Genomic DNA, 27171 nt, shown 5'->3' on the forward strand with positions numbered 1-27171 from the left:
ACCTTAATAGTGGAGTATCAGCAGAGTATGCTTATAAATTATTATTTAACACTTGCCAACAAATATACAATATGGGTGTGGATCCAAGTACCCAACAAAGCTGTTTCTAGAATTTTTACATGGCCAATACAAGAATGTAGGATGTCCACTCAAAGTGCAAATGTCATACACAGATAAGAAGGGGAAAAGATGAATAGTAAATAACATAATTAATAAATGCACCCAATAGTCTATATAGCATAGCAATACTAAAATTCGGTTGGAAGATTAGAAAATGATTGTCCAGGCATGTCTGTATCAATAAGCTACACAAAATGAATCAGAGAGCCTTTACTTCTTCAAGAAAGATGGATAAGCAAGATGAGAATTTCCATTAAATTAATATTGGAGCAAAGGCGTAACCGCCACCTTAGGGGCCCCTACAGGGCGCACCCACACTTTCTGGAAAGGGAAAAATCACAGTGGACATTTGCCCTAGCACAGCGACCCCTTTGCATGGAGGAGGTCAAGCACGCTGCGAGGCATTTTGCACCCGTTGAGCATTGACATCAAGACCTATTGGAGTAACTACGCCAACCCGTGGGGGCTCCATTGAATTAATATTGAATCCTGGATAAGTGGAAAATAATGATGGTTATGTCTTATCATTAATGTATTTCCATGACTCAATTTCTAGTCACTTGCAACACAAAATAAAAACCATACAATCAAGGAGGACAAAAAGTGGCACAATTTGCAGTAAAAACCTAGAAAAGAGAAGAGAGTACAGCAAACAAGTGGTTATCTGATCAATTCAAGCAATCAAAGATTCAACAGATATAGCCACAGTGCATACATAATGAGCTCCCCTCATCGTGTTAATTGACTTATCATAAAGATTAGTAAAAATTTGAGACCACCATAAACTTTCTCATTTTTTAATAGATAAATATATCCACAACAACTCAAAAAGAAAAGACCAAACTAAGTGTTTGTACTCGCTGGTTAGAAAAGGCAATTTCAATCAATGGTGCTCTTCTTTATAAACCAACTAATTATTATCATAATGAATAAACAAAACAAATAATTGTCAAAACCAAATCGTGATCAATTATTGATTGTCAAAACAAATATTAGATTAAAAAAAACTAGCAACCTGCATTAGTTATTGAAACTATTGAACTATATTACACTAAAGAAGCATTGGTAAAAATATTAAAACAAGGAAAAATAAAAACTAAAAGAGAGTCAAGTTATCCAAGTTTTTCTTTTTCCATGTTATAATATTTTTATCAATAGAAGTTTTCTTATTTTGTTTTAAGAGTACCAATGCTTCTTTAGAGTAATTTAGTTTCTACTTCTCATGATCTCATCTATGCGATGCGGGATTGTCACATGGCTAGGTGAGGCGGGGAATGTGGATTCTCTATGCAAATTCATTCTTACAAGTGGCGCTCATTGTTAATTTGACCACTCTAGTTTACTAGGATAGATTTTAAATTTTTCTTATGCTTTATGTATTACATAAAAGCTGATTCCTGAAACACAGATGCACAATTTTATAAGTAGATATCATTTCATTGGATTGATAGACAATAATACAGTATGATCCAATTGTTTTTGACATATGAAATGATTAAGTCTTTTTATTATCATTAATGTTGGCACACTTTTACTATGATAGAAAGTTAAACTCATTCTCAGATTAGGATATGATGAACATGGGCCATAACGTACATAACATTGAATATTTTACTTGTGAACGATGAGTCACTTCTAGATAATGACTATGGCAATAAGACCTTAAACCTATGAGATGGTTCCAGGACAATTAGTAGTTATATCAATTTCTCTCCTTGACCACACATTGGCTACATGTGTGCACGTGATGTCATTCGCTATTGTATTTGTGTGGGACATTGCATGTCAAACCATCCTCATTCGATGATAGTTATAGTTGTTAGCAATTGTAGATGGTTTCAGGGCAATTAGTAGTTATATCAATTTCTCTCCTTAACCACACATTGGATCAATGTGTGCACGTGATGTCATTCACAACTGTATTTGTGTTGGACATTGCATGTCAATCCATGCTCATTCGATGATAGTTATAATTGTTAGCATTTGTATGTGATATTGCAGTGTTATATTTATTATTATGTGAGATGTATATATAGTTTAGAACTAGAATTCAAACCATTGTGCAATTTTTAATTAAAATTTTCAGGTTCTTACACAGTAGATTTTAACCCATGTGATATGTAAACAACTCTATATATTAAAATAATATTTTAAAATAGTTAGATGGAAGTTGGCATCTGAAACTACTATTAGTTAAAATTTCAAAATATGAAAATCTTTAGAAGTTTTTAAGATATATATGTATATAGGTGTCATATCTATATTTGCTCTTAATTATCTCATTAAAAATTATGCCATGCAAAAATATTTAAATGCAAAATCAAATACTTCATCATTTTTTAAATTTTTAATTCACCTAAACAATAAACATTAAAGATTAAACCAATTCAAATGCTCTTCATGCTGAATTAATTATTATTTCTAATATTTAATGATTTTTTCCAACATTTATTATCAATAGTTTATGCAAATTATTTATTTCAATATGTTGCAACCAAATTGCTATTTGATTTTAACATTTAAATAGATGTTCAGTCTAGTGGGTATAGATTTTGCATGCATCCGTCTAAATTTTTTTCATGTTAAAGTTGCACTTTATCATTTTTTTTATCTCACCCTTGTTGACTCCCCTGCTTTATCATTCTTTTATTGTTGTTTTTTGCTTAGCAGTTGCCTAAGAGATTGTCACATTGTCATTGTTGGAACCATGCCATAAGGGCCAGGAAGGAGAATATTTAGGATAGAAGTATTACTATACAATTTTATTTAGAGTAAGATATAATTATTAACTAAAGAATCCAAGAGATGCTCCTTTCAATTTGCTTGCATAGTGCAAGGAAAAATATTTGTTGTTTTGACTGTAACACAATTTTGATAAATACTAATGGTTTGTGATGCTTTAATATGAAAAAGTATCAAATTGTTGTTATTTTCATTCTTAAGGTATTATTTATACATTCTCAGCGCACAGAGTTTAATGAAGGCATGCAAAATATATAGCCAATCCAAAATAGTTGGGACACATACAGCTTACTGAAGATGATGATGAACCAATCTAGGATTATCCATTTCCAAGCGTATTAAAACTTTTTAAAGATCATGAGTTGTTTAGGATGTAGATGATATCTATTCCTTGATAGTTTGTCTAGAAACTTAACAAAATATTGGGGTTATATGTCTATGAAAATCATGATATTTTGGTTCATTGAAAGCATTATGATTGCTTCATAATATTTTATCAATACAATTTAGTGTGAATAACATCATCATATTAGGGACCAATTTTAAAACTCAGTCACTAATAATATAGTAGAAAATTAAAAATAAAACAAAATTCCCATGTTCGAGCATTATCTAATAACAACCCATCATTATCTAATAACTTCATTCAATCGTTAATTAAAATTTGATTAGTTACAAATTCCCATGTTTCTGGGAGAGTTAATACTATTGATAACCAACCCCTTATATTATGTCATCTAAATTTTGAGCCAAAGTAAATTCATAAAGAATTTTCACAAAACAATTTAAGATCTTTATATGAACATTTTCTTTTTCATATTTCTAATTACTTTCTTAATCCATTATATCCACTCACTTTCTAAATTCACAGTCAACTTTTTTCCAACTGCCATATATATACAAGTAATCCTTTGAGGCTTATAATCTGTTGTAATTAACAGTTTAATAAATTAATTAATCTAGCAAACCAAACGCATCCTAATTAAATCACTCTTTTACTTTAGTTTGTTAAAGAGTTAACAAAATTCTTAAATTTAACAAATAACTCATAACAAAATGCCTCTATACTCAATGGAAAAGACCATTGATGGAAACACAAGAAAACACAAATTCATAAGTTTTGCTTTTCTACTTCCTTTTAGACAATCTTTTTGCATTATTTTCCCCCTTAATTGCTCTTCTAATTCGATAGCTCGCAAGCATCAAGATGGACCCTGATATAGGACGTATTTTACTCATTCTATTTGGAATACTAGGTAATTAATTAAATACGAATCATCCACTTAATCTTGGTTTTCAATATTTTCTTTATTTCTTTTATCATGGATTTCTTTTAAATGCTCCCTATTATTACGGGCAACATCACCTCTTTCTTGGTTTATCTTTCCCCAATGTAAGTACACACCAAATTTTCTCAACTAATTAATTAATTAGTTAATTATGACAATTATATAAGTTAATCACTAATTAATGACTGCAGCCCTACTTTTATCAAAATCTACTGCACCAAATCAGCATGAGGAGTCCAGTCGTTGCCTTGAAAAGAAGGAAAGTCATTTATAAATAGATAGAAGAAAACCTGAAAAACTTACAAAAACGTTTCTTCCGGAGTATTTGGATCCTCTACATAAGGAACCTGTAAAAACAATGAACTGTCAAAATCAAAACAAAAAAAAAAAAAAATCAGCATACTCGCAACAAAATAGCAGGGCCAGGCCGTGCAGGGCCACGTGCGGCCCATTGCACACCAGAACGTGCAGGGTAACGGCCCATCGCACAAAGGAACGGGCAAGGACCGCACCCCATAGGGCTACGAAGACCAGGCCGCCAGATCTCCCCGGCTGCACCAGGCTGCACACGGCAGATCCAGTGGCCCGCCGGATCTGCACGACCACATAGGGCTGCGCAGGCCACACATCCGGCGGCTGGGCCGCTGGATCTGCTCGGCTGGACCAAGCTGCGAAAGGTAGACCGCCGGATCTGCCCTCTAGCACGCCGGAGCTGTGCAGGCTACAGATCCGGCGGCTGGGCCGCCGGATCTATGACCTAGAGGCCAGATCTCTCGCTCCGGTGTCTGCTAGAGGGCAGATCCGGCGTGCTAGAGGGCAGATCCGGCGGCCACTGGATCTGCCACCCAACCTTCCTTCGCACCCGAGCCGCCGGATCTACAACCACCGGAGAGAGAGAGAAAGAGAAATACCCTTGGCACCCAACCTTCCTTCGCACCCGAGCCGCCGGATCTACAACCACCGGAGAGAGAGAGAAAGAGAAATACCCTTGGCACCCAACCTTCCTTCGCACCCGAGCCGCCGGATCTTCAACCACCGGAGAGAGACCCTTCGCACCGGCCTTCCTTCGGACACGGCAACAAAACCCTTGCCACCCAGCCTACCTTCGCACACGGCAACCCTAAACATAGGATTATTCGCGGTCGTCGCAGAATTCGTGGCAACATTGCAACGGATACATTTAGCAACGAAAATTCGTGAACTTAACAATTTTATTATTAATTTTGTGATGAATTTATCTAATTTTGTTATTGATTTTTGATTATTTACTAATTTTATTATAGATTTATAATGAATTTTTTTCGTGGTTAAATGGATTTTTTTATGAATTTTTTTTGTTATGGATTTTTTTTATTATTTTCTTATTTTTCATTATTGCTCTATGAAATAATTTAGATGAAAGAAAAATTCTTAATTACAATGTTAATCCTCATGTTCACAACACTTTGGTTCCACTTATTTGCTTCAACTCCTTCATGCAAATATCATTACCTAATTATCCCTCAGATTTTTTTTAGGTACAAGAAGTCTAAAAATAAGTATATTTTCTCTCAAATTCAGCATTTTAAATTAGAATCGAGTATATTTTCTATCAAAATTTGCCCTCATATTTTTTAGATTCAAAAAGTTTAAAAATTGATATAATTTCGATTAAATTCAGCACTTTAAATTAGAGTCGAGTATATTTTCAATCAAATTGAGCACGACTTTCTAATTGCCCCTCAGATTTTTTAGGTATAAAAAATATAAAAATGAGTATAATAACTCTTAAATTTAACACTTTAAATTAGAATCGAGTATATCAAAATTGCCCCTCATATTTTTTAAGTACAAAGAGTCTAAAAATGAGTATAATTCCTATTAAATTCAACACTTTAAACTAGAATCTAGTATATTTTCTATCAAATTGAGTTCGACTTTTTTCCTACTTACTATAATTTTTCCTAAATTCAGTATCATTTAAATAAGATCTAGTATATTTTTTATCCAATTGAGCATCATTTAAAAAAAAAATCTAGTATATTTTACATCCAATTGAGGTGGAAAAAAACTCATGCTCATTTTTATAGAAAATATATTAAATTCTAGTTTAATGTACCAAATTTAAGAATAAATATACTTATTTTTTACTTTTTATACCTAAAAATATCAGGGGTAGTTAGGTAAATTAGTATCCACTATATTTGACTGGGGAGTGAAAATAAAAATTTTTATCAATGGGGACTGCATGCAAAATTTTGTTTCTGATTAAGGGCTGCATGTAAATTTTCCCAAATAAGAGCACAATGTCAAAATCTAAAAGAATATTTTTCTTAGGAAGTTGCATTAATGGTAGCGATAGTTTTTGAACATACCTCTTGAAGGTAGGTTAGTGCACAATAATCATCTTCTCGATAACACTCAAAATTTGCATCTGCTTTGGTAACATGGGATCTTATATCATCAAGTTGTTCAGTGAGTCTTCTTAATATCTACATCAGTTCTCTTCCTTTATAAACATTCTCATGCCTCATTTCCTTCATGTCATTTTCGAGTTTCTGTATCTACATTTTGAGCTGCTCGACATCAATTTGAATCCAGAAGTACCCTAAAACTCCATCCCAAACGATTTTTTTTCATGTTTCGTATTTAGGACTAGTTTGCTCGAGCCATGCTGGTCCTCATGGAAATTGTTAGCTTTGGTCTTCCATTGGGTTTCTAAATGAAACTCCAGTAAATTTGTTTGTTTCAAAATACTGTTATTAAAAGTTCACTCAAAGATAATACTTTAAAAGTATTGTCGTTTTTTTGTAAAGATAATATTTTTGTAACACTTTAAAAATATTGTTATTTTTGATAAAGACAATACTTTTGTAATATTTTGAAAGCGTTATTTTTTTTAAATAAAAAAATCATATTTAATTTCCTATTTACAAAATCATTCTTTTTATATTTACAAAATCATTATTTTTATTTGACCTTGCTATAGAAACAAAATTATGATCAACCTAAACTACTATTATTTTCTATTTACATAATTCCTAAAAGGATGGTACTACTGTCAACATGATTAAAAAAATCGAAGATAATTGATATGTCTATATTCAAATTTGACATAATAATAGTTAATCAGCTAAGCTAAATTCATACAAAAATGATAGAATTCAGTTACAAAGTAGATATTCGTATATAATCATACGATGCAAGAGAAAACAAAGTAAAAAATCAAAGACTAGACTAGTCTATAAGAATAAATCAACAGATGATGGAAATAGATTTTTTGGGTTACGACGAGATCCATTAGATGTATATGATTTTCGGGGTTGGAACATTACAATTTACTTGAAAGAAGTGCAGTGTAGCATAGCTTCTAATATTCCTTGTAGGATATTTTGCATCCAGGGTCTAGTAGATGGCAGACGAGTACTTGGTGTTGATGGGAATCTGCAAGAATATCAAAAGAATTGTAGTTTTTTTATAAAAAAATTGATATACTCAATGAATAAATGAGTTATAACTACAACTGAGAACAAGGGTCATTAACAAAAAGTTAAATAGATAAAGTTAATCATATTCATAAGAAAATATAATTCAAAGAAAATTTACAATCACATAATGATAAAAGAGCCTTAGATACTGACAATTAAATAATTAAATAACTATGATGATTTGAAATCTCAGATTTAAAAAGTTAGTTTAAAAAACTCAAATCTCACATAATGATAAAGTTGGGTTTTTTTTAAAAAAAAATGTCATCCCATGTCATGCCAATGCATACATAAAGTTAAGCTAATATTTTTTTTTAAAAAAAAGAAGGATGTCACCCATGAGTGCTCTCTTCAAAGTCCATATTGCATCAAGAAAATCAAACTTCAATTTAAACAAGGATGGTAATCTGTGAACATAGCTTATGACATCATGCAACAACTTCATATCACAAGCATGCCATGGAACCTCCTTGACAAGATTCCTAAGATACTTTAGCATTCTCAGGCTAAAAGACAGTTTTAAAGTAAATTTCACATTATTCTTCTGTTGATCTCAGGAAGTTGGTGGGTAAAACAACCTTTCACACAGTGTGAGGAGGCAAAGTAGCCTCTCACACACTTCAAGTAAACACAATGAAGTGTTTTAATTTGCTATAGAGATAATGTTGTCTGGAGTTCGCAAGTCAACTATTGAAGTGAACAGAGTGGCAACACAATCTGGTTGAACAGATTATGAAAATAAAGATCACCTCCTATGAAAATAAAGGTAAGCTATTGAAGTGAACAGAGTGGCAACACAATCTGGTTTCACATTATTCCCTTCCTTATTCTTCGTTCCAAATCCATAACTCCCATGTATTCTCTCATATTCCTCATTTTTCACTCCGACATGTCCATTTAGATCACCTCCTATTAAAATCATTTCATTTGATGGAATATTTTGTAATATTTTATCTAAGTCCTCCTAAAATCTTAATTTGGTAGCTTCATCTAATCCTACTTGTAGTGCATATATGCTAATTATGTTCATAGTTTATTTTGCCACTATTATTTTAAGGGATATAATTCTATCTCCTTTTTTAACTACTTCTACAACTTTATCTTTTAACAAACTATCTACAATAATACCTACTCCATTTCTTGCTTTACTCTTTCCAGTATATCATAACTTAAAACCCGAGTTCTCTATCATCTTTGCCTTCTCACCTGTCCATTTTGTCTCTTGTACACACAAAATACTAATTTTTCTCCTAATCATCATATCTACTACCTCCATTGATTTACCAGTGAGAATTCCTATGTTCCATGTTCCAAATCTTAGATTATTAGTTTTCTTATCATATTTGTTCTTATCTAACTTATGGTGTGAGAACTCTTGCCTATTTAACACTACACCCAAGTTCTCATAGAGATGTAGCGGTCCTTGCTGAGACGTTACAGTCGGACCCTGTAACGCGAACTCTTGCATATTTATCACAACACCCAAGTTCTAAAGATGTAGCGGTCATTGCCAAGACGTTACAGTCGGACCCTGCAACACGTTCCTTCCGGGGAACAAACTAACATTAGCACAATAGTTTAATGAATTCATTCATTAAACATTTGTCATAGTTTAACGTTGGCTAGCAACCTAATGCAACCCTCCTCTTTTATCCGGGCTTAGGACCGGCCAGTAAAGAATCCCTGAAAGGATCCAATTCTGGATTTGAAAACAATGGAAAGAAGGCAATCTCAAATGCCAAAAATCATGTCTGCGAGGGGGCAAGAGCAGCTACTCAAACCTCGGTCACAGTATTGGTTAGACAGCTGCCACAGCCTGGGATAGGTTGGCCTCTACTGCGAAAAGCAGTGAAAGAAAGCAAAGCTGTGAAGAAGGCTGAAGGTGCTCGAAGATTATCAGTCGTCCAATGGGCCATGGCTTTACCCGATAGGAATTTCTCATCAGCTCAACCATTGTTTCAGCTTTCCAAGGAGTTGCGGACGACCCTCAACGACAATAACTCGAGCTGCAAATGGTTTCAATATGAGGAACTACTGAGTTCGACTAATCAGTTCGCTCCAGGTTCATTTTCTAAACCGTGCACATCCCTCTACAAATTGTGCTCTAAAAGCTAACATGAGATTCACGATCCTAAAGAAGATTTCAATTCTCAACAGAAAACTTGATAGGCAAAGGAGGAACTGGCCAAGTATACAAAGGCAACCTTCAGAACGGTCGACAGATTGCTATAAAATTATCTCAGCTGTCTACAAAATCATCAAGAGATTTCCTTCAGGAGGTTGATATAGTTACAAAACTTGATCACCCACATGTAGTCTCATTATTAGGCATTTGCGATAACATCAATATCTGTCAGTGCTAAACACCTGAGACCGCCATGTCATAGCTGGGCCCGTATTCACCGTGATTTACTCCCTCTCATACTTGTGGGGCCGGGGTGAGGGGGCCGCTGGGTTGGCGGTTCCAACCTTTTGCAGCATTATTAGGCATTTGCGTAGAGAAGAACAATCTTATTTCTATATACAAATATTTCGTTAATGGAAGTTTGGAGGAAATTTTGCATGGTAAGTCATTCTTCCAAGGTCATCATCTTCTTTAAAAGTTCACTCATACTGCAGTTATAATGAATTTCGTTTCACACTCGAGGTCAACATATAAAGCAACCATACATTTCATTGTTATTTCATATTTGACAAGATTTTCTTTCCTTGTATTAAATTCAAGTCTTTCTTCAATGTGCAACGAATGGAACATAGGAAAGAATGCCAAAGAGCCATTACCTTGGGATACAAGAACAAAAGTAGCAATGGGGATTGCTAAGGCTCTTAACTATCTTCATCATGGTTCTCAAACAGTGATCCACCGAGATGTGAAATCTTCAAACATTCTTCTTGACAGCGAATTTGAACCTCAGGTAGTTTGCATAATTATAACCTCAAGTAGATTTAAATACTAAATCTGATAATGTGTCACAACAGTTATCTGATTTTGGCTTAGCTTTCTGGGTTCCAAAAACCTCAAACTACCTAACGCAGAATGACATCGTCGGAACTTTCGGGTAAGTTTCCTTTCAACCTAATTTGTGATCAATCAAAATGATACATGGATCAAGTACTAATACACATTTTACTCAGATACCTTGCACCTGAGTACTTCATGTATGGAAAAGCTAGCAATAAGATTGATGTCTATGCTTTTGGCGTCGTTCTACTGGAATTGTTAACTGGAAGAATGCCCATCAATGACAATAGTCCTAAAGGTCAAAAAAGTTTGGTGATGTGGGTGAGTAACTTCCCCAACTTAGATTCACAATTTCTGCAACTCCTGTTAACTCTGCTATCAAAAATGATGAAAGTTAAATACTTGAGCACAACTTCAGAAACTAAAATATGAAGTAACTGGTGAAAGCATTGCTTCAATTGCTATACTAATTAGTATAAACAACTATAGAAATTGCAACATCTTGAGGGACATGCTCCATTTATCAGGGAGACACCTAACAAGTTTAAAATGTTTATAGGCGACACAAGTTATTGAGAATGGAAATCTAATGGATCTAGTGGATCCCAAACTTGACGCCGACTATGACAAAGACCAGATGAGAAGAATGATCTTAGCTGCATCTCTTTGCATAACAAGAATAGCTCAATTCCGACCCGCAATCAACAAGGTAAGTAAATATGCTAACAAGCTTGATTTCTGAAGGCTGAAGCTTGGAGTAATGATGACAACATTTTGGTTCTTCCACATTCACAGATATGCAGTCTTTTACAAGGAGAAGACGACATCGAGAAATGGATATGCAGCCAGGCAGATTCCATGTCAGATCTGGTAGATTGTCCAGATGACGAGGCCTATCCAACTTCTAACATTGGATCACTAGAGCATGCATCTATCGATGTGGATCACAATGCATCATTGACCAGCAGTGACAAGCGTGGTTTCTGGCAAGAATATCTCAGAGGTAGATGGAGTCGTTCCAGTTTTTATTAGCTCTTCACAATCTTACCCATCCATTGTTTGTGTTCTTCTGAATAGAAATCCCTTGTACATAATAAAGCCTGGTTTTGAGTCAGGATAACTTTCCGACCAAAAACCGGGTCATGATTGTATGAAGTAGAGAATAAGAGAAACATGAGCAAGCAAACATTTTCGATGGGTTTCCCTCAATTATTATCAATGTGTCCAAATTTGCAAGTCTAAGTTATTTCTTCATATTCAACTTTTAAATGAAATGCAGGATGTGTTGATCTTTGCTCAAAATTCAGCTTATAACAAGGTTGTTCAATGCACATAATAAAGCCTGCTTTAGCTGACTTTGCAAAGAAGAGAATTTGAGACGCCTACAAAGTAGAGCTATTGATGAAGGTGCTGCATCTCTTTGCAACTTGATCCCAAGATTTTTTACCTTGATGATAACAATTGGAGAAGGGATATTAGTCAATGTTAAAAAAACAAAAGAAAGCTTAATGGAAAGGTATTTACAAACCTTGCACATCAGGCCTAGAAAGAGAAGAGAGGGTATCGGTTTTCTCTCTTGCTACTATCCTGAGAAATCTAAGGTGTATCATGTAGAAATTCATAAATTCTTATGATTATTAATCCTGTCTAAAAGCGGAGAAAATAACAAACTAAGGATATGGCTCGGAAGTTGACGGGGTGAAGGTTCCATGTGGTCCTGCAACACACAAGGTGTTAGTGCAAGGCCCGGAAGGGGCTTCTGGCATTGGCCCTCCAACACTCAAGTCAATTTTCGGCACAATAGAGAATAGTAAGAATGTTATAGCAAAGAGCATATGGATTGTTGATGGAAATCCCTTTTTATAGTGTTTGTGCATACATTTCAATGTGTGCACACATTTTCTAAAGCGTCCTAGAAAAAGACGAGTCTCCCCAACACCTTTCTTTAAGCGATCATACAAATCCCTAATGCATCACTCGTGTAAGAGAGGTAGAGTGAGATATGAGCAGTTGCTTGGCACGGTAAACAGGTATAAACCCTCCCTGCAACTCAAACATGCCTTTTTGTTTTCCGATTATATACATTTTCTTGGTAGAAAATTTTTTCCGAAACGTATGCAGTCATGGTGGAATGTTGAATCGAACACGCAAATTATGACAGTACAGCAGAAACATTTTAACATCACATAATGATAATCAACAAAATAAAAGAAGGACAATAGAAATGCAATGCTAAGCATCATTTCAGATTTACAACTTGAAACCTAAATATATATACAATGACGCGAGCCTTTCAGGCAATCATTTTGGATTTGTTAACAGCGTCAAAGGAAATGGACACTCTTCAAAGCACTCTAAACACCAATACACAAAGTTCCTAGTCACAGAAAGCAAAGTTAGGTCTCAAAGAAACCTTCACGACAGGCTGAATCTCAATGATCAGACTGACACTATTATTTCAGGAAGAAATCAAGAATGTGATTAGCTAAGAGCATCAGCCGGAATCATCTGAACTGGAACTTGATGTTTCGTTCCCAATATTATGTGGTCCAGCTCCTTGATTTTCATCCTCACTAAAAGCCAATTCAGTGCCCTCATTGTTTGAATGTGAGAAAGGAGTGTGACAATCCGAAATGGCAGCTCTGTTGTCCCTCTTCCTACTCTCTTCTGAACCTGTGCCACGTAGATCAAGCCGCCTATGCTTCCGTGCATTGCGCTTGCCTTTTGGGACATCTCGGTGTGATTCAACTCCATTATCTTCATCCTTTGAAGCTCTGCTACTTGCCTTCTCACTTTCAGATTCAATTGTTGGTGCATCAGAATCAAATTCAACATTTCTCCTCTTGCTTGAATTTGTCTGAAACAAGAGTTCTAGTCAACCTTCAATTCTTGAAGTAGAGACAGCATACACACGCATCAAAAGAACACAAATAAGAGAGGTATATGCTGGTATTGTTCATGCTCAACTGGAGGGTTTCTCAACAAATGAGTTGCTAGAATCCATAAAAAGAATAGCAGAACATAAATAAAATCCTCTGCAATCCCCCTACAAGCTATTTGAATATCTATGATTTTATAGGCTTTATAAAGTATGCTGTGAATGAAATTAAGGGTAATTTGGAGATGGTCACACAAAAAGAATAAGCAGAAAATTCTTTACAATGGTCAGATAGATCAAGTGTTTGCTGTCTTCTGTGTATCATCAGGATCGAGGGACTCACAAGCAGGCAAATGTTCAGAATTGGCAATAACTAAGATTAAGAAAATTAAAAATAAATACATAAAAGAGCAAAGTTGATAAACTAGTGAACTGGCAGAGAATAGAAAACAGAAATATGTCATCTAAAAATACACTAAGAAAAGTGAAATAGAATATACCATGATATATATTTTATTATTCAATTTACCTTGGGGCCTTGTTCAACCAAATGAGACCATTCACTCCTATTCCGTAAACAGTCATGGACAGCATGTAAATAAGTAGGATACGCATAGCGCTCTCCGTTGGGTTTTCTCAGTTCATACCAATGCTGCAGAATAAAACATACAATCAAGATAGTGAGAATAAGTACAATATACATATATGTCCAAAGTGACAAGAGTTAAAAATCATACAGGGTGAACAGCACCACACAGCTCTTCATATGTTATGTGCTTTGTTTTGCTCAATATATCATCTATTAATCCTGCAAATTGTTATTATAAAATGAATTGCCTTTTAGAAAATGTAATACATTTTTTTTCTTAAAAACATAAAATAAAATAAAGAATTTACCAGGCAAAGTGCGACAAATAACACTACCATCATCTCTCTGAACATCGCCAACTGAGCTGCATGCTGCTGGGGTATTCTGTTCACTAATCTCTGGAGAGGAAAAAGGATCATTTCTATTACCTTCCCTAGGGGCTAGAGGAACAGTTTTGATTGTCATGTCAGAGGTTCTCATATGTGACTCTTTTTTCTTGTCTAATTGCTGACGTTTGTGGTATGCAAATGATGCCATCCTAGCCTTCTTCCTGCTGTCACCATGTAACTCCTGAGAATTGCAGTTAAGATTTCTATATCCATCTTCTTTGTTTTTCCTTCTAAATACCTAAGTAGAACAAAATCCACATCAGATGAATCCCAAGGAGATTAATCAAGATAGAGGTATGCTAGACTGTTACCGAGATTTGATCCTTCCCTTCATAGACAGGACGTCTAGAGAAAACACTCATACCACTGTTGGTGGCTGATTGCATAACTGTAGCTTGCCGCACACGTGGTATCCTTGGAACCCTAGGGGAGCTGTTTAATTCTTGATGCAATAGAAGTGCCAGCTATGAAGAGAAAAAAAAAAGTGTGAATAAATAGCCTTGATAAGAGATTATATTCGATTGCAGTCCTTACATTACCTCTTCATCACTTAATCTCAAGGTAGCATTAGATGAGGCAGATGCATGCATAAACATGGAGGCATTTGAAGCTTTTTCTGAAGTGTATGAACCTGTTTGATGGCTCTTTACAGTTCTCTGAGACAGGTTTGAAGAAACTGGCTTAGTTTGACCAGAAGCCACTTGAGACTGCCATGAACCAACCACATTGTCAGACCTTAGAGTTCCCATTGCAGTGTGTTTGGCAGAGACTTTTGAAGACCGGAAAGGTGATTCTTCTTTTGTACTAGATACCAAGTGCTTAGAGGTGTTAGTACCTTGTGGTGGATTAAATCCAGAAAATATAGAAATTTTTGACTTGCACTTTGCTGGATTTTCAGAAACTTCTTCCAGAATTTTAACTGGAATTGGTGTATTTTTTTCCTTGTGAACAATACTTGAGTTCACCTTTACTCGTTTTTGTTTGGTTAATCTACTAGCCTTACCAGCTGAGGATTTAGATGTCGTGGTGGACAAGTTAACACCTGAAATAGTTAATTTGATGAAGTTGAAGAATCCTTAAGGACGCTGACTGCGGAATTCAACTCAACAGGTACCAATTTGCTCAAAGATGATTGTGAGTCTCCAGCACCTCTAGTATTTGAACCATGTCCTATCTCTGGGGAATGTTTATGTTCTACTGAATCCTTCAATCGTCTTTTCTTAGTCTCACCATTTCTTGGAAGCATTGCTTCTTTCAATTCTTCAGTCTCTCTTCTAACACCCTGGAGCCTTTGTCCAAAAGATGCAAAGCTGGATCTATTCTCTAGGTTCTGAATGTTTTCAGATAAGTGATTAATTAGTTGTGGTGGTTGGTCAGCTAAATCACACAACTTTCCAGGGGTGTGACGAGCAGGAACATTCAAATTCACTGTTGATAGGCCATCAGCCTCGTTAATTCCTTTATTTAACTCCACTTTTGTAATTGGTGTAACTGCAGGCTTTGAGCCTAATAGTAATGGCTCATCCAAAAAGTCTTTACAACCACTTGCAAGATCAGTAATGGCAAGCTTTGGAGCTCCTAAGCCCATTACAACATGCAAAGAAGCTTTAGAAAAATGTCCTAGAGGATTCTCGTCTTTGGGCTGTTTCAAACAATACACAGCACTGCTGCCAACCTAAGTAAATTCAGTCAAAAAATTTTAAACAAGCAGCAAAATCTAAGCATACTTCACTAAAAATGATAAGGAGGATAAATTAATAAATAATAAATTTTCAAGAATATATATATATATATATATATATATATATATATATATATATATATATATATATATATAAGAAAAAAATCAAGCATCAAATAACTGCCTGTCTGCCATTTACACTTCTGCATTATCCATTTGACAGAAGGGCAATGGTAGTAACCATGCTACCAGTTCTAAAACCCCATTATGGAAAAGTAGGCACAACCTTAGGCATATCAAGTAACAACTATATAGGAGGAACAATCTTAGCCTACCAACAATAATCTATTACCAGAACTTGAATTTGTTATAGCGTCAAACAAGAATTTCATATATTTTCAAATGTGGAGGGAAATGATCGAACAGAGAATAAAGCGGAAAATGTCTCAATGGGAAGTAGATTAGTAATGGCAGCAGGGAATGTTGCTGGCCATCATAACAAAATTTTCTTCCATAAGCAAATAACACAGATACCCAACTGTGATCACTCACACCTCATCTCCACACCTCAGATTGAGCAAATTGTCAATAAACTCGTGTCACAGACATGCAAGCCTTCTAATCTTGTACAATGTTTCTGTAGATATATATATGCTATCAACAGGAGTAAAATCTCTCGCGGACTATCATAACAGCATAACCATCAATTTTAAAAGGTGACAAGGAATTCTCCTGCAACTGCTTATTTGACAATGGGAGGATTCTCATTAGCATCACTCCAGCTGTATAGGTCAGGAAATCTCTTACTATTTCTGAAAAGGCATTCAGAAAATACATTTACAAAATCCCCCACTTGTAAAAATTAATATCTTCTATCAAGATTAAGATAAAATTACCAATAATGTCAGTCTGAAACTCAGACAAAATTGAGAGGCATTAAACCTTAATGGCTAGCTAGCATTAAAAATGTCTAAATTGCTGAGTTTCCATCTTAACCGCATTTATTATAATGCTAGGTTGTCACTTCAGTATCTTGATATGTAAAGGGCGGACTAAGAGGCTGCTCAAATGTGATCCATCCCTTTAATGTGCAAATGTGAGTTGAAAGGGAAAAGGGTTCTTGCATTTTTGTGACTATGATTATAAAATTAGATTAGCAACTTGGAACATAAGAGCACTACAGTGGAAAGAACTAGAATTGGTAGATGCAAAGATTAGGAGAAAAAATATATAACATAAAAATAATAGGCTAGAGAAAGAGTTAGGTGTGCTTTGAATTAGTATGCAAATAAGGTTAAATGGAATAGGCATTAAGAATAAGGATGTTAAATTTATGATAATTGGAAACATAACTTTGTACTAAAGTTGATTCTAGTAAATGAGATACTAAATGTGACAAGTGCTTTTAATTCTCAAGTAGAGCTAGTGATCAAATTTAAAAAAGGAATTTAAGAAGAACCTCGATGAAATAGTTCATGATATACGTATGACTCAAAAACTTATACTTGGAGGAGATTTAAATGGACAAGTAGAGAGAGATTATGGAGAATATAAAGACACACATGAAGAATTTGATATTCAAGAAAGATAAGAAGAGGATACTACAATTTTATATTTTACAGTATATTATGACCTTAGGATTGTTAAAATTATTTTGAGATGAAAGAAGAATTATTAATTACCTTCACGTATAACAATAGATGTTAAATAAATTTGTCGAACTAAACAGGTAGATCAAATTATGAGAAAAAATATGCAAGTGACAATTAACTAATCAATACCAACTAATAATGCTGAATATAGGCCTTAGAAAATGAGAGAGAGACAAATTATTTCATATTTTAGAGGAATGAAATGGTGAAATTTTAAGAAAAAATAATATATAACATTTCAAAGATAAGAAAGGAGTCCTTGTAAAATTATAAAGTCATTTTAAAGCTTAAAGTTCTTTTGTTGCTTGATAATGTTCAAAAGTTGGGTAAAGTTATTTCAAGTTTTTGCAAATTAAAGGCTAATACTAGTCCTTTTGCTAGCAAAGAATTTACATAAGTTTTCCTCCTATAATTTTCAAAAAATAAAGCCAAAAACTAAATAATAAATTGAATAAAAATTTTAAATAAGTTAAAGAAATAGCCAACATTAATTGAATTCATCTAAACACATGTCAAAACATGTTGAGTGTTTGCACAATAGGATACTCATCGACACAGGAAACATACAGAGATTCTCTATTTTGATCAGTATTCAGTAATGTTAATATATCAGAATAATCCTTTTTGATTGTGTCATCCAATACGGCACGAGATTGCAAATAATGATTTATACATTACTAGTGTATAACCTTACACTGAATATAATGGATGATAAATATTCACATGACAAACAACGAATAGTTGGGATAAATGCAACTTGATGATCACTATACACATGCCAAGGAAATAATCTCTAGTAGGTCAGTGTGAATTAATATAAGATCACTTGCATCAATATGTCCCAGTAACTTGCCATAAAGACATGTCATGAGGGTTTTAAGTATCTAATGTAGCTTTATTTTCTATATGAATTTCCCCTAAGATGCAATTTTCCATAAATTCAAAGGTGTAGATTTGCAAGTTGTGATCCTCCGGCATAAGCAGATCAGATTTTTCAATGTCTATAATTTATACAAGTGAAACTAATTCTAGAACTACGCTCCAATTAATATCACATAGTATATGCAAATTAGCTAACGCCATGATAGACTCTCTAGGGAGGGTATTATTCCTCATTTTTCCACTCCATCAAAAAAAGTCACTTTCTAACAATTGTCTGTCTTTTTCTCCATTCTGTATCTCTATTTGAAGAGCTTCAGTTAAACATATAAAAACTGCTACGATCTATACAAGAATCAAATCCAGATCTTCCTCGAAAGAACCCATGTTTTAGAATCTATTTCTTCTTCTACAGAACCAATATGACCTCTATCAAAATATCTTCATCCATAGGATCCAAAGCTCTGCAATAAATTAACAGCAATTTTTCATAAGAAACTCATTTTCAAATAATATCCATACAATTCACAAATATACATTTTCCGCAAAAAATATTTATAATGTGATTCAAACTCTAGTAGTTCCAAATTCTCAAAGAACTCCTTTTTCCACAACAAGATTTTATATCACTGTAACAAGAACTCATAGTATCAGTTGGCTTATCATGCCTCAAAATCCTTGTCTAATTAATCCTAACCAAAGACCATTTCATGGTTTAAAATTTTGCTCTACTATCCATATTGACCCATGCATGCATGCAACATGTATCCTACTATATTGACGCACAATATGGGTCACCACACAATAATCTAGCCAATTCTGTTTGAGGTCGTGTCCTAAAATGCATTTTTACCAATAAAAATATCAGGTTAATTATAAGCCTCAATTGAAAGATTAGTTTAGAGAAAATAATACTCCTATAATTTCATTGTTCCATTTGCAATAGATAGAGTATTGTGCTTGTAATTGCAGCAACTAGAATTGCTCTAACTTGCAACCCTAGCATAGCATATTTCTCTAAACTGCAATCAACCTTCAATATGCTTTAATTTCCACATCAGTTAAAGTGTCAAACAATAAAAAAAAATGTCTTTGAAACCACTCCACATTCATTCCTTCAACTTATCAATTTTTAACTCTGTAAATATATCTTCAAAATTGATAGTTTAATTTATGACCTTGAAAGATTATTAGATCGATGCATATGAGGAAACAGTTGCATGCATTCTTACCATGCTACTTTAAAGTTTCATTCTTGAAGAAATTTTTCATCATGATACCATATCTACTGTACCAAATCCCTTTAAAAAGTTTCTGTAGAACAAAAAGGGTAAACAAATTGACTAAAATTAGCCTTTTTTGGCAATTGAAGCTAAGGCTCAAGGCTTTTGTTGTACATTACCAGATGGTACATCGTATATCTTGCCTATTCTCTTGGGCCCTTACCTAATTTCAGTGGGGTTTTTTTTTCATCTTTCAAGGTTCTTTGGAAAATATAAATTATCTTAGTTGCATTCAATATCTTGCTAATAGTGAGTTATATATCCCAATAAGTGGGATCGCTATATAAATCCTCCTACATCATTGGTATCGACTAATCCTCATCTATATTTAAATAAATGATATCGCCGTTAAGCAAGATTTTTTTGTCTCCCTCTTCTTCTATTAATGTGCATATTGTTACTAACAGTGAGTTATATAGGTATAAAAAAGTTATAAGATTATTATTTATTTTATGACAGGCATACAGTTAAAGGAAATTGGTGTTTAAATATAAAAACATTTATAACTTCCAATAGCTAATAATTTCCAATGACCAGAATTGGAATGGTACCTCATCAATACTAAATGTTGTGACGTCAGTTACAGCACATGGGGAGGTGAGATATATTTTAGAAGAATTTTCCAGCTGATCAAGATTCTCAACCTTAGCTTGTGCTCCAAACATGTTACCTTCGCATGATATCCCTGTATTACTATTAGTTTGTAGGTGCTTAGGCTCACCAGAACTACTGGGTTCCAAGGATATTTCTACATTTTCATCCACACTTTTAGGATCAGGATTGCATGCCTCTTCAACTTGGAGATCCTTGTCCTCATAAAATTCGTATATCTTTGTCCCAGGGAAATGAATAGAACCTAAAAATGCAATCACAAAAAGCAGAAAAAGAAACAAGAAGAAAAGCATTGGCATCATACTAACATAAGCCGGCCTGCAACAAAAGGTAAGGAACAAATATATTACCAACCTCGCCTCTTATTTTCACCAGCGATTTTGTCAGCAATACTTCGTGCTTTCTTCTTCCCGCTCCAATTCTTTGCTTCTCTTGGCTCCTCCCTCCTCTTCTTAGCAAGTTTCACCTGCCCAAATGTCCTAACCTTGCTCCTATCTTTATTTCTGCAGCTAAGAGAGCGGCTGCCTGTGGGGATTTTTCTTTCTTCAAGTTTCATAGCCGAATCAAATTTCTTCACTGGGACGTAAGGAAAAATTTCCTTGGAGAGGGAGAACAGCACATCGGCGCCTCTGTTGGCTGGGTTCTCAACCTCCTCTCCATATTTATGAGTTGCCTCCTCTTTTTTCTCCTCTTTCTCATCCTCCTCCCAGCAAGGGAACTCCTTGTATCTGAAATTGAAGCTTTTGGGCAAGTAGCTGGTGCACTTCCAGAGCTGAGACGTGAAAAGCGTCGAAAAATCCCCAAACAAACTGGGCTTCCCGACAGGAACTCCGTGCACATAGACGCGCTCCTCGAGGGGGATTTGCCCACAAAAGCGTGGCCGGTGGGTGGCGGCTCCGGAGGCGTGGGACTGAGGCGGGAGCGCGGGTGGGGGAGGAGGGCAGGCGTCCGTCTTGGTAGGGAGCTCGACGAGGAGACGAGCGACCTCGGTCTCCTCCTCCTCGTCGGCGGCTTCCAGGTTACGAGCGGAGCGGAGCAAACGGAAGGCCGCCTTGCAGTTGTGGCAAGCGAAGGAGGCTTCGCCGCCGACGTATCGGGAGCAGCGGGTGTGCACCCAGACTCCGCACTCGTCGCAGCTCACCATCTCTTCTCCATCATTGAACGTGATACCGCAGGAGCAGTCCACGGTCCAGGAACCGTCGCCCCAGTCGACCGGAGGCTCCGCCTGGGGCAGCTGAGACCGCCCCTTCATGGGCCGGAGCGCGTGCTCAGTTCCCGATCGAATGATTGCCTCGGAAGAGGAACGACACAGAAAGATCGAATCTTTCTGGGGGAGAAGGGGAGATCTGGCGTTAGAAATTTCCTTGTTCGCTTTCACCGCAAGGGCGTTGTAAGATCGCGACGGCAGGAAGAAGATTACGCCGCCCCGCCGCGCCTATCAACGCGTCGTCCTCTCCTCTCCTCTCCTCTCCTCCCCTCCCGCCTCCTCTCTTCTCCCGCCCGCTTCGCAGATTCGGAGGATAGCCATTAGACGCGATTTGATTGAGGGGTTTGGGGTCCGGAATCGGATCGGGTCGGATGCAGTGAGTCCTATTCAAATCAAGTTCCTTGTGTGTGTGAAATCATCTGAAAAACGTTTTTGCCTGAAAGACACGAAAGAAGAGATGCCCGGCCCTTCAGTCATGCTCTTGTTTTTGGCTTAGACAGCCTTGTTCATAAGTAAATGGCACCCTTCATCTACCTCTGAGCCATTTTATTGTTCCTGACCTAGAAAACCTTCTTCATCTTTGGCACCGTTCATCTACCTCTGGGCCATTTTATTGTTTCGGGCCTGAAAAGCTTTCTTCATCTTTGGAACCTTTCATCGACCTTTGAGTCATGTTATTGTTTCTGACCTAGAAAACTTTTTTCATCTTTGACACTTTTCATTTATCTCTAAGTGATACAGTTTCTACTAATAATTAAACTCAAATCGGAGTAAAAGCAGAAAGACAGAAAGAAAATCAAGCAATCACTAATACGTTTTTTTTATTTTGTTCGGAGTATGTGATGACTCCTGCTCCAAGGTCCGCACATGAGACTGCTTTCGATAGGCAAAGACTAATCAATCGTAAAGAGTAGAAATAAAATTTTAAATGATTACAAGTAATTTGAAAACTAAAGACTACCGACAATTTTGTATGATGAGATCTTTAGTAGAATCGTCGCCGGAACTTTCGGGTGTCGAAGAGGCGTTTTTTGAACAGCTCTAAAAAGCGAAAGTCGTTCGTAATGTTGTTGTGAAGCTCCTGGTCAAATGCTGCTTTATAGGTTGCTCTAGGCGCCTGGAACCACTCCAGACACTTGGACCATGTAGTTCGGCCAACCGACGCATCACATCAGCTTACAGATAATTTTTGGGTTCTGGGCGCTCAGACCGACTCCGGGTGCCCGGACCAGCTCCAAGTAAGGTTGTAATCGAGCTCATGCCAGCTCGAGCTCGAGCTCGAGAAAACTGCATAGGCTCGAGCTCGGCTCAAGCTTGATCGAGCTTGTGAGTTTAAGCTCGAGCTCGAGCTTGAGTCAAGCTCAAGTCGAGCTCGAGCCGGCTCGAGCTTGGCTTGGAAAAATAAATTAAAAACTTGTTCCAATGGAGATTTGAACCGTAGACCTCAAATACACCAAATGATATGCTCTAGCCACAAACTCCTCCTTAACTTATTGTTTATTTTAAAAGTAATAATAATTTTAATTACTAAAATATTAAATTAACCTGGCTCGACGAGCCTTCGAGCCACTGTTAAATGAGCTCGAGCTCGGCTCGAATGTTAAATGAGCCGGCTCGAGCTCGGCTCGAGCTCGAGTCGAGCTTTGACCGAGCCGCTCGTGAGCGCCTCGACTCATTTGCACCCCTAGCTCCAAGCGCTCGGACTAGTTTTTTCCAGCCCTTTATTTTCTGCAAAATAAAGTTAGTCCAGGTAGAAAAAAATAGCATATATAATATGAAATTTGACAGCCTCTGATTGTCCGGTTCTGACTTTGAGTTTCGTCGAAACTCTAGGTCGAACCGATGTCTACTGTTCTCTTTTCAGGGAACGTGTCCTCACTTACTCCTCTCAGAAAAGTTTATCTTTTGTCAGACCAGTCCTCCAGATCAACTGGACTTGTGCTCAGCATCCGAATCTTCAGGTCTTCTCCATTGGGCGTCCGATCTCAACCCGTCCAGCCTTCCACCTGGTCTGCGACCATTAGGATTTTCACGTAGAGTTCCCGACTCTAGGATTTCGCCCAAAGAACCTCGACTCGTCAAGACTTTCCACCTAGGTTTATTGCCTCTAGGACCTAGGGTTACCACCCCCTAGGATTTTTCCACTTGTCTAACCATAACTAGGACTTTTCATCACCTAGTGTTACCACCCCTTGGGACCTTGAGTTCTCACCCCCTAGGATTTCCCATCTACCTAGAATCCAATAGAACTTTTGCCTAAGAACACTTAGGACTTTTCTTGCAAGCTCAATTAACCTTGTTAGATCATAAGACAACTTAACTTTGGACCCTTTGACATAATCAAAACATAGGTTCGATCGTCTGGTGCTTCCCGCACCAACAAATTATATATAATCTAATATATTTACTAAGTGTACAGATTAACAGACTTAATATATCTAGAAAACCTGACATCGAGCTGAAGTTCAGTTAAATCTTAAAGATATAATAATTGATAGGAAGTTCAAATAGGTTAATATCTGGCAAAAAGTCAAGTTGGGTTTGTAAGTCTGACAATAGCTGAAATCCAGATGGAGCATCTGACAGGAAGACTTGGTGAAATAGAGGCGCCCTGAGCATGTCGGAGGCGCCCTCGGACAAATAGAATTCGAGAATGAAGTTTCACTGAATGGAGGTGCCTCGAAGTGGATTGGAGGCGCCTCAGAGCTGATGGAGGTACCTTCAAGTGGATAGAGGTCGAAGATTTCGAATAGGATCAACATCATTGGAGGGACCTCAAGGCATTGGGATGTGCCCCCAATGACCTATATAAGGCAGTTTCGGCCAGCACCTGACATACAAGTTTTCTACGCTCTTCCTTGATCTTCCTGCTACTCCGCCTTCGTGCTACTACTGTGTTGTAATGCTGCTACGCCTGACTACTGCAAATGGACCAACACCGACACCCAAGCTCAATTATTTCTCTGTCTTCGTGTTGGGTAACGTTGCTTAAGTTAAGTTAATTATTACTAAGAAAGTGTAGGCTTGTTACATACTTCCTTTCCTTTCTATATTCGATTACTCTATTGGAAGCTTACCTGTAAAGAGTGTTAGTGGATTACACATCAAGAAAGGTCCAAAGGGCTTGGGTCTTAGAGTAGAAGCCATCGAAGGCTAGGAATCAAATAAATATCTATATGTTGTTTTCTTTCTTCTTTTTCTTACTTAATTGTTTTCTGTTGTACACTTGTTTTAAAAAGAAAAAGAAAGTTTTAAATATACATGATTCACCCTCTCTCATGTGCATCTATCATACACCCTTCACCTACCTCTGAGCCATGTTGTTGTTTTGGGCCTAAAAAACTTTCTTATCTTTGGCACCCTTCATCTACCTTTAAGTCATGTTATTATTTCTGGCCTAGAAAGCCTTCTTTATTGATATAGGGAATTGGGGTTGTAAACGAGTCGAATTGAGCTCAAGCCAACCTAGGCTTTAGCTCGGCTAGACTCGATTTATACTGGCTCGACTTAAGCTCGAGCTCAAGCCTAGGGTTTAGGGTTTAGGGTTTTTCGTTAATGGTTATTTGTTAGGCGTTAAGGCTAAAACTTTATTCGTTGATCGATAAGCGTTATTCGTTAAGCATTATTCATTAAGCGTTAATCGTTAAGTGTTAGTCGTTAAGCGTTAATCGTTAATGGTTAAACGTTAAGATCTATGCAGTAATCGTTAAGTGTTAAGCGTTAAGGGTTATGCGCTATTCGTTAAGGGTTAATCGATCATGGTTAAAATTATATCTTTATGGGTTAAGCGTTACTCGTTAATGTTTAGCCGTTATTCGTTATGGGTTAACCGTTCATCGTTAATGGGTAAGCGTTATTCTTTAAAGGTTAATCATTAAGGGTTATTCGATAATTGTAAATCGTTATGGGTTAATCGTTATGGATTATGCGTTAAGCGTGTATCATGAATGGTTAATCGTTAATAATTATTCATTAAGGGATAAACTTTAAGAATTATGCGTTCATCGTTAAGGATTAAGATTTATATATGCACATATTATCATAATACACAATTCATAACATCACATAATCTAATATAACATCATATTTCATAATAACACATATTCTTACATATCATCACAGACAATACAATACAACACATATCTCATAAACATGCCAACATTACACACCAAACCACACCATACCATAAAACCTGCAACCACCCGACTTCACACGAACCCAAACACCCGATAACACATAATAACCTACCACGGTACAATCTGACTATGATTTAATCTAACCATATCATACGATGGAAGAGCATGAGCCGGCGTTTAGGGGTGTGCTGCACGATCATAACAACTCCTAGCCAAGCGGATGCAATCCATCCAGTGCAGAGGCTCCATATTGGGATCACGTTCTACCACAACATCCCTCACCTTAAGCTGCAGTCCATCCTCCTCCCCCAGCGTGATCATGCCTCGGACTCGCACTAACTTTCCCAGCTCCACAGTCGCAGCCTCCCTGAGAGCTCTCTCTGTCTCCACTTCTGCAGCGAGCCCCAAATGCGAACGGTCAGTGAGGTCGATGATGCAAGGAATACATCCGGTCCCATCGTCGACAACGAACTTGAGAAAGTCGCCAATGCGCTCCTTGCTCACCACGACACCAACCGTCTCTAGTCGCCAAACTTGCATACCTCTCCTGAAAAAGGTAGGAGCATAGTTTGGGGAGTTGTGGACAGTGAGGGAGAGGAAGTCGCTTGCTAGAAGCTTGACATGGATGGCTTGAAACCAGTTCATCTTGGTGAAGATGAGATTGACAGCGGATGAGGGGAAATTTTTGTGTGGCGCAGGCAGGTTGAGGGTGAGGTGATTTGGTGAGGAAGGGATTTGGGAGAGGTCTTATTAATCTGGCAACCTCCACCTCCACCTGCATCACGGCCCAACAGGCCGAGACCTGAAGAGACAAGACTGGACGGGACAATACGAGACGGGAAGGGACAAGACGAGACGGGACGGGACAAGACGACGATGCATGTGACACGACATTACAATACAAGACCGACAGGACACTGTACGCGACACAACACAACACTACGCGACACTACTGTCAACGTGACGGGACACTGCACCCGACAAGCCACAAGGGGCACTGCGTGCGACATGACAGGACAATGCACGCCACAACAGACGACGTGACACGACACTACAAGGAGAAGCACGCCAGCTAACATAACGCACTAACAAGACGAGACGAGACGACACTGCACACGACTATATTGCATTTAAATTTTATTTTTATATTTATTAAAATTTTAATATAGAAATATTTTAAATATAAATTTTTTTAGGAAATAAAACCAAATGTTTGTGTGTTAGGCGTTAATCGTTAAGCGTTAAGCGTTAATCGTTATGCGTTAAGCGATAAGCGTTATGCGTT

The 27171-nt window shown here is 36.8% G+C and overlaps 4 protein-coding genes across 5 annotated transcripts; 1 reads left to right on the forward strand and 3 right to left on the reverse strand.

The window, feature by feature from the left end:
- Positions 1–9296: 9296 nt before the first annotated feature.
- Positions 9297–11789, forward strand: LOC122021705 (pto-interacting protein 1-like). The gene is made up of 8 exons (XM_042579859.1): positions 9297–9680; positions 9776–9946; positions 10106–10183; positions 10376–10533; positions 10598–10677; positions 10754–10901; positions 11140–11289; positions 11376–11789. The coding sequence occupies exons 1-8, from the start codon at positions 9533–9535 to the stop codon at positions 11610–11612; spliced, it is 1170 nt and encodes a 389-aa protein (XP_042435793.1). The 5' UTR covers positions 9297–9532; the 3' UTR covers positions 11613–11789.
- A 965-nt stretch (positions 11790–12754) lies between these two features.
- Positions 12755–24131, reverse strand: LOC122021903. Of its 2 annotated transcripts, XM_042580080.1 has the most exons (8): positions 20898–24131; positions 20483–20787; positions 14976–16111; positions 14748–14900; positions 14356–14674; positions 14196–14266; positions 13988–14110; positions 12755–13437 (listed from the first exon to the last, which is right to left on the reverse strand). In XM_042580080.1, exons 1-3 carry the CDS (start codon positions 21793–21795, stop codon positions 15488–15490), a joined length of 1827 nt encoding a protein of 608 aa, XP_042436014.1. In that variant the 5' UTR covers positions 21796–24131; the 3' UTR covers positions 12755–13437; positions 13988–14110; positions 14196–14266; positions 14356–14674; positions 14748–14900; positions 14976–15487. The 2 variants fall into 2 exon arrangements, with proteins under 2 accessions (XP_042436014.1, XP_042436015.1); XM_042580081.1 differs by lacking the exons at positions 12755–13437; positions 13988–14110; positions 14196–14266; ... (1 more) ...; positions 14748–14900; positions 14976–16111 and adding an exon at positions 18747–19112.
- On the reverse strand, positions 13075–15185 carry LOC122019641. The gene is made up of 6 exons (XM_042577095.1): positions 14976–15185; positions 14748–14900; positions 14356–14674; positions 14196–14266; positions 13988–14110; positions 13075–13437 (listed from the first exon to the last, which is right to left on the reverse strand). Exons 1-6 carry the CDS (start codon positions 15183–15185, stop codon positions 13075–13077), a joined length of 1239 nt encoding a protein of 412 aa, XP_042433029.1.
- A 1932-nt stretch (positions 24132–26063) lies between the features above and the next one.
- Positions 26064–26531, reverse strand: LOC122019642 (CST complex subunit STN1-like). Its single transcript, XM_042577096.1, has one exon. It carries the CDS (start codon positions 26529–26531, stop codon positions 26064–26066), a length of 468 nt encoding a protein of 155 aa, XP_042433030.1.
- Positions 26532–27171: the final 640 nt, after the last annotated feature.

The sequence above is a fragment of the Zingiber officinale genome, chromosome 9A (genome assembly GCF_018446385.1).
Source record: "Zingiber officinale cultivar Zhangliang chromosome 9A, Zo_v1.1, whole genome shotgun sequence".
Lineage (NCBI taxonomy): Eukaryota > Viridiplantae > Streptophyta > Magnoliopsida > Zingiberales > Zingiberaceae > Zingiber > Zingiber officinale.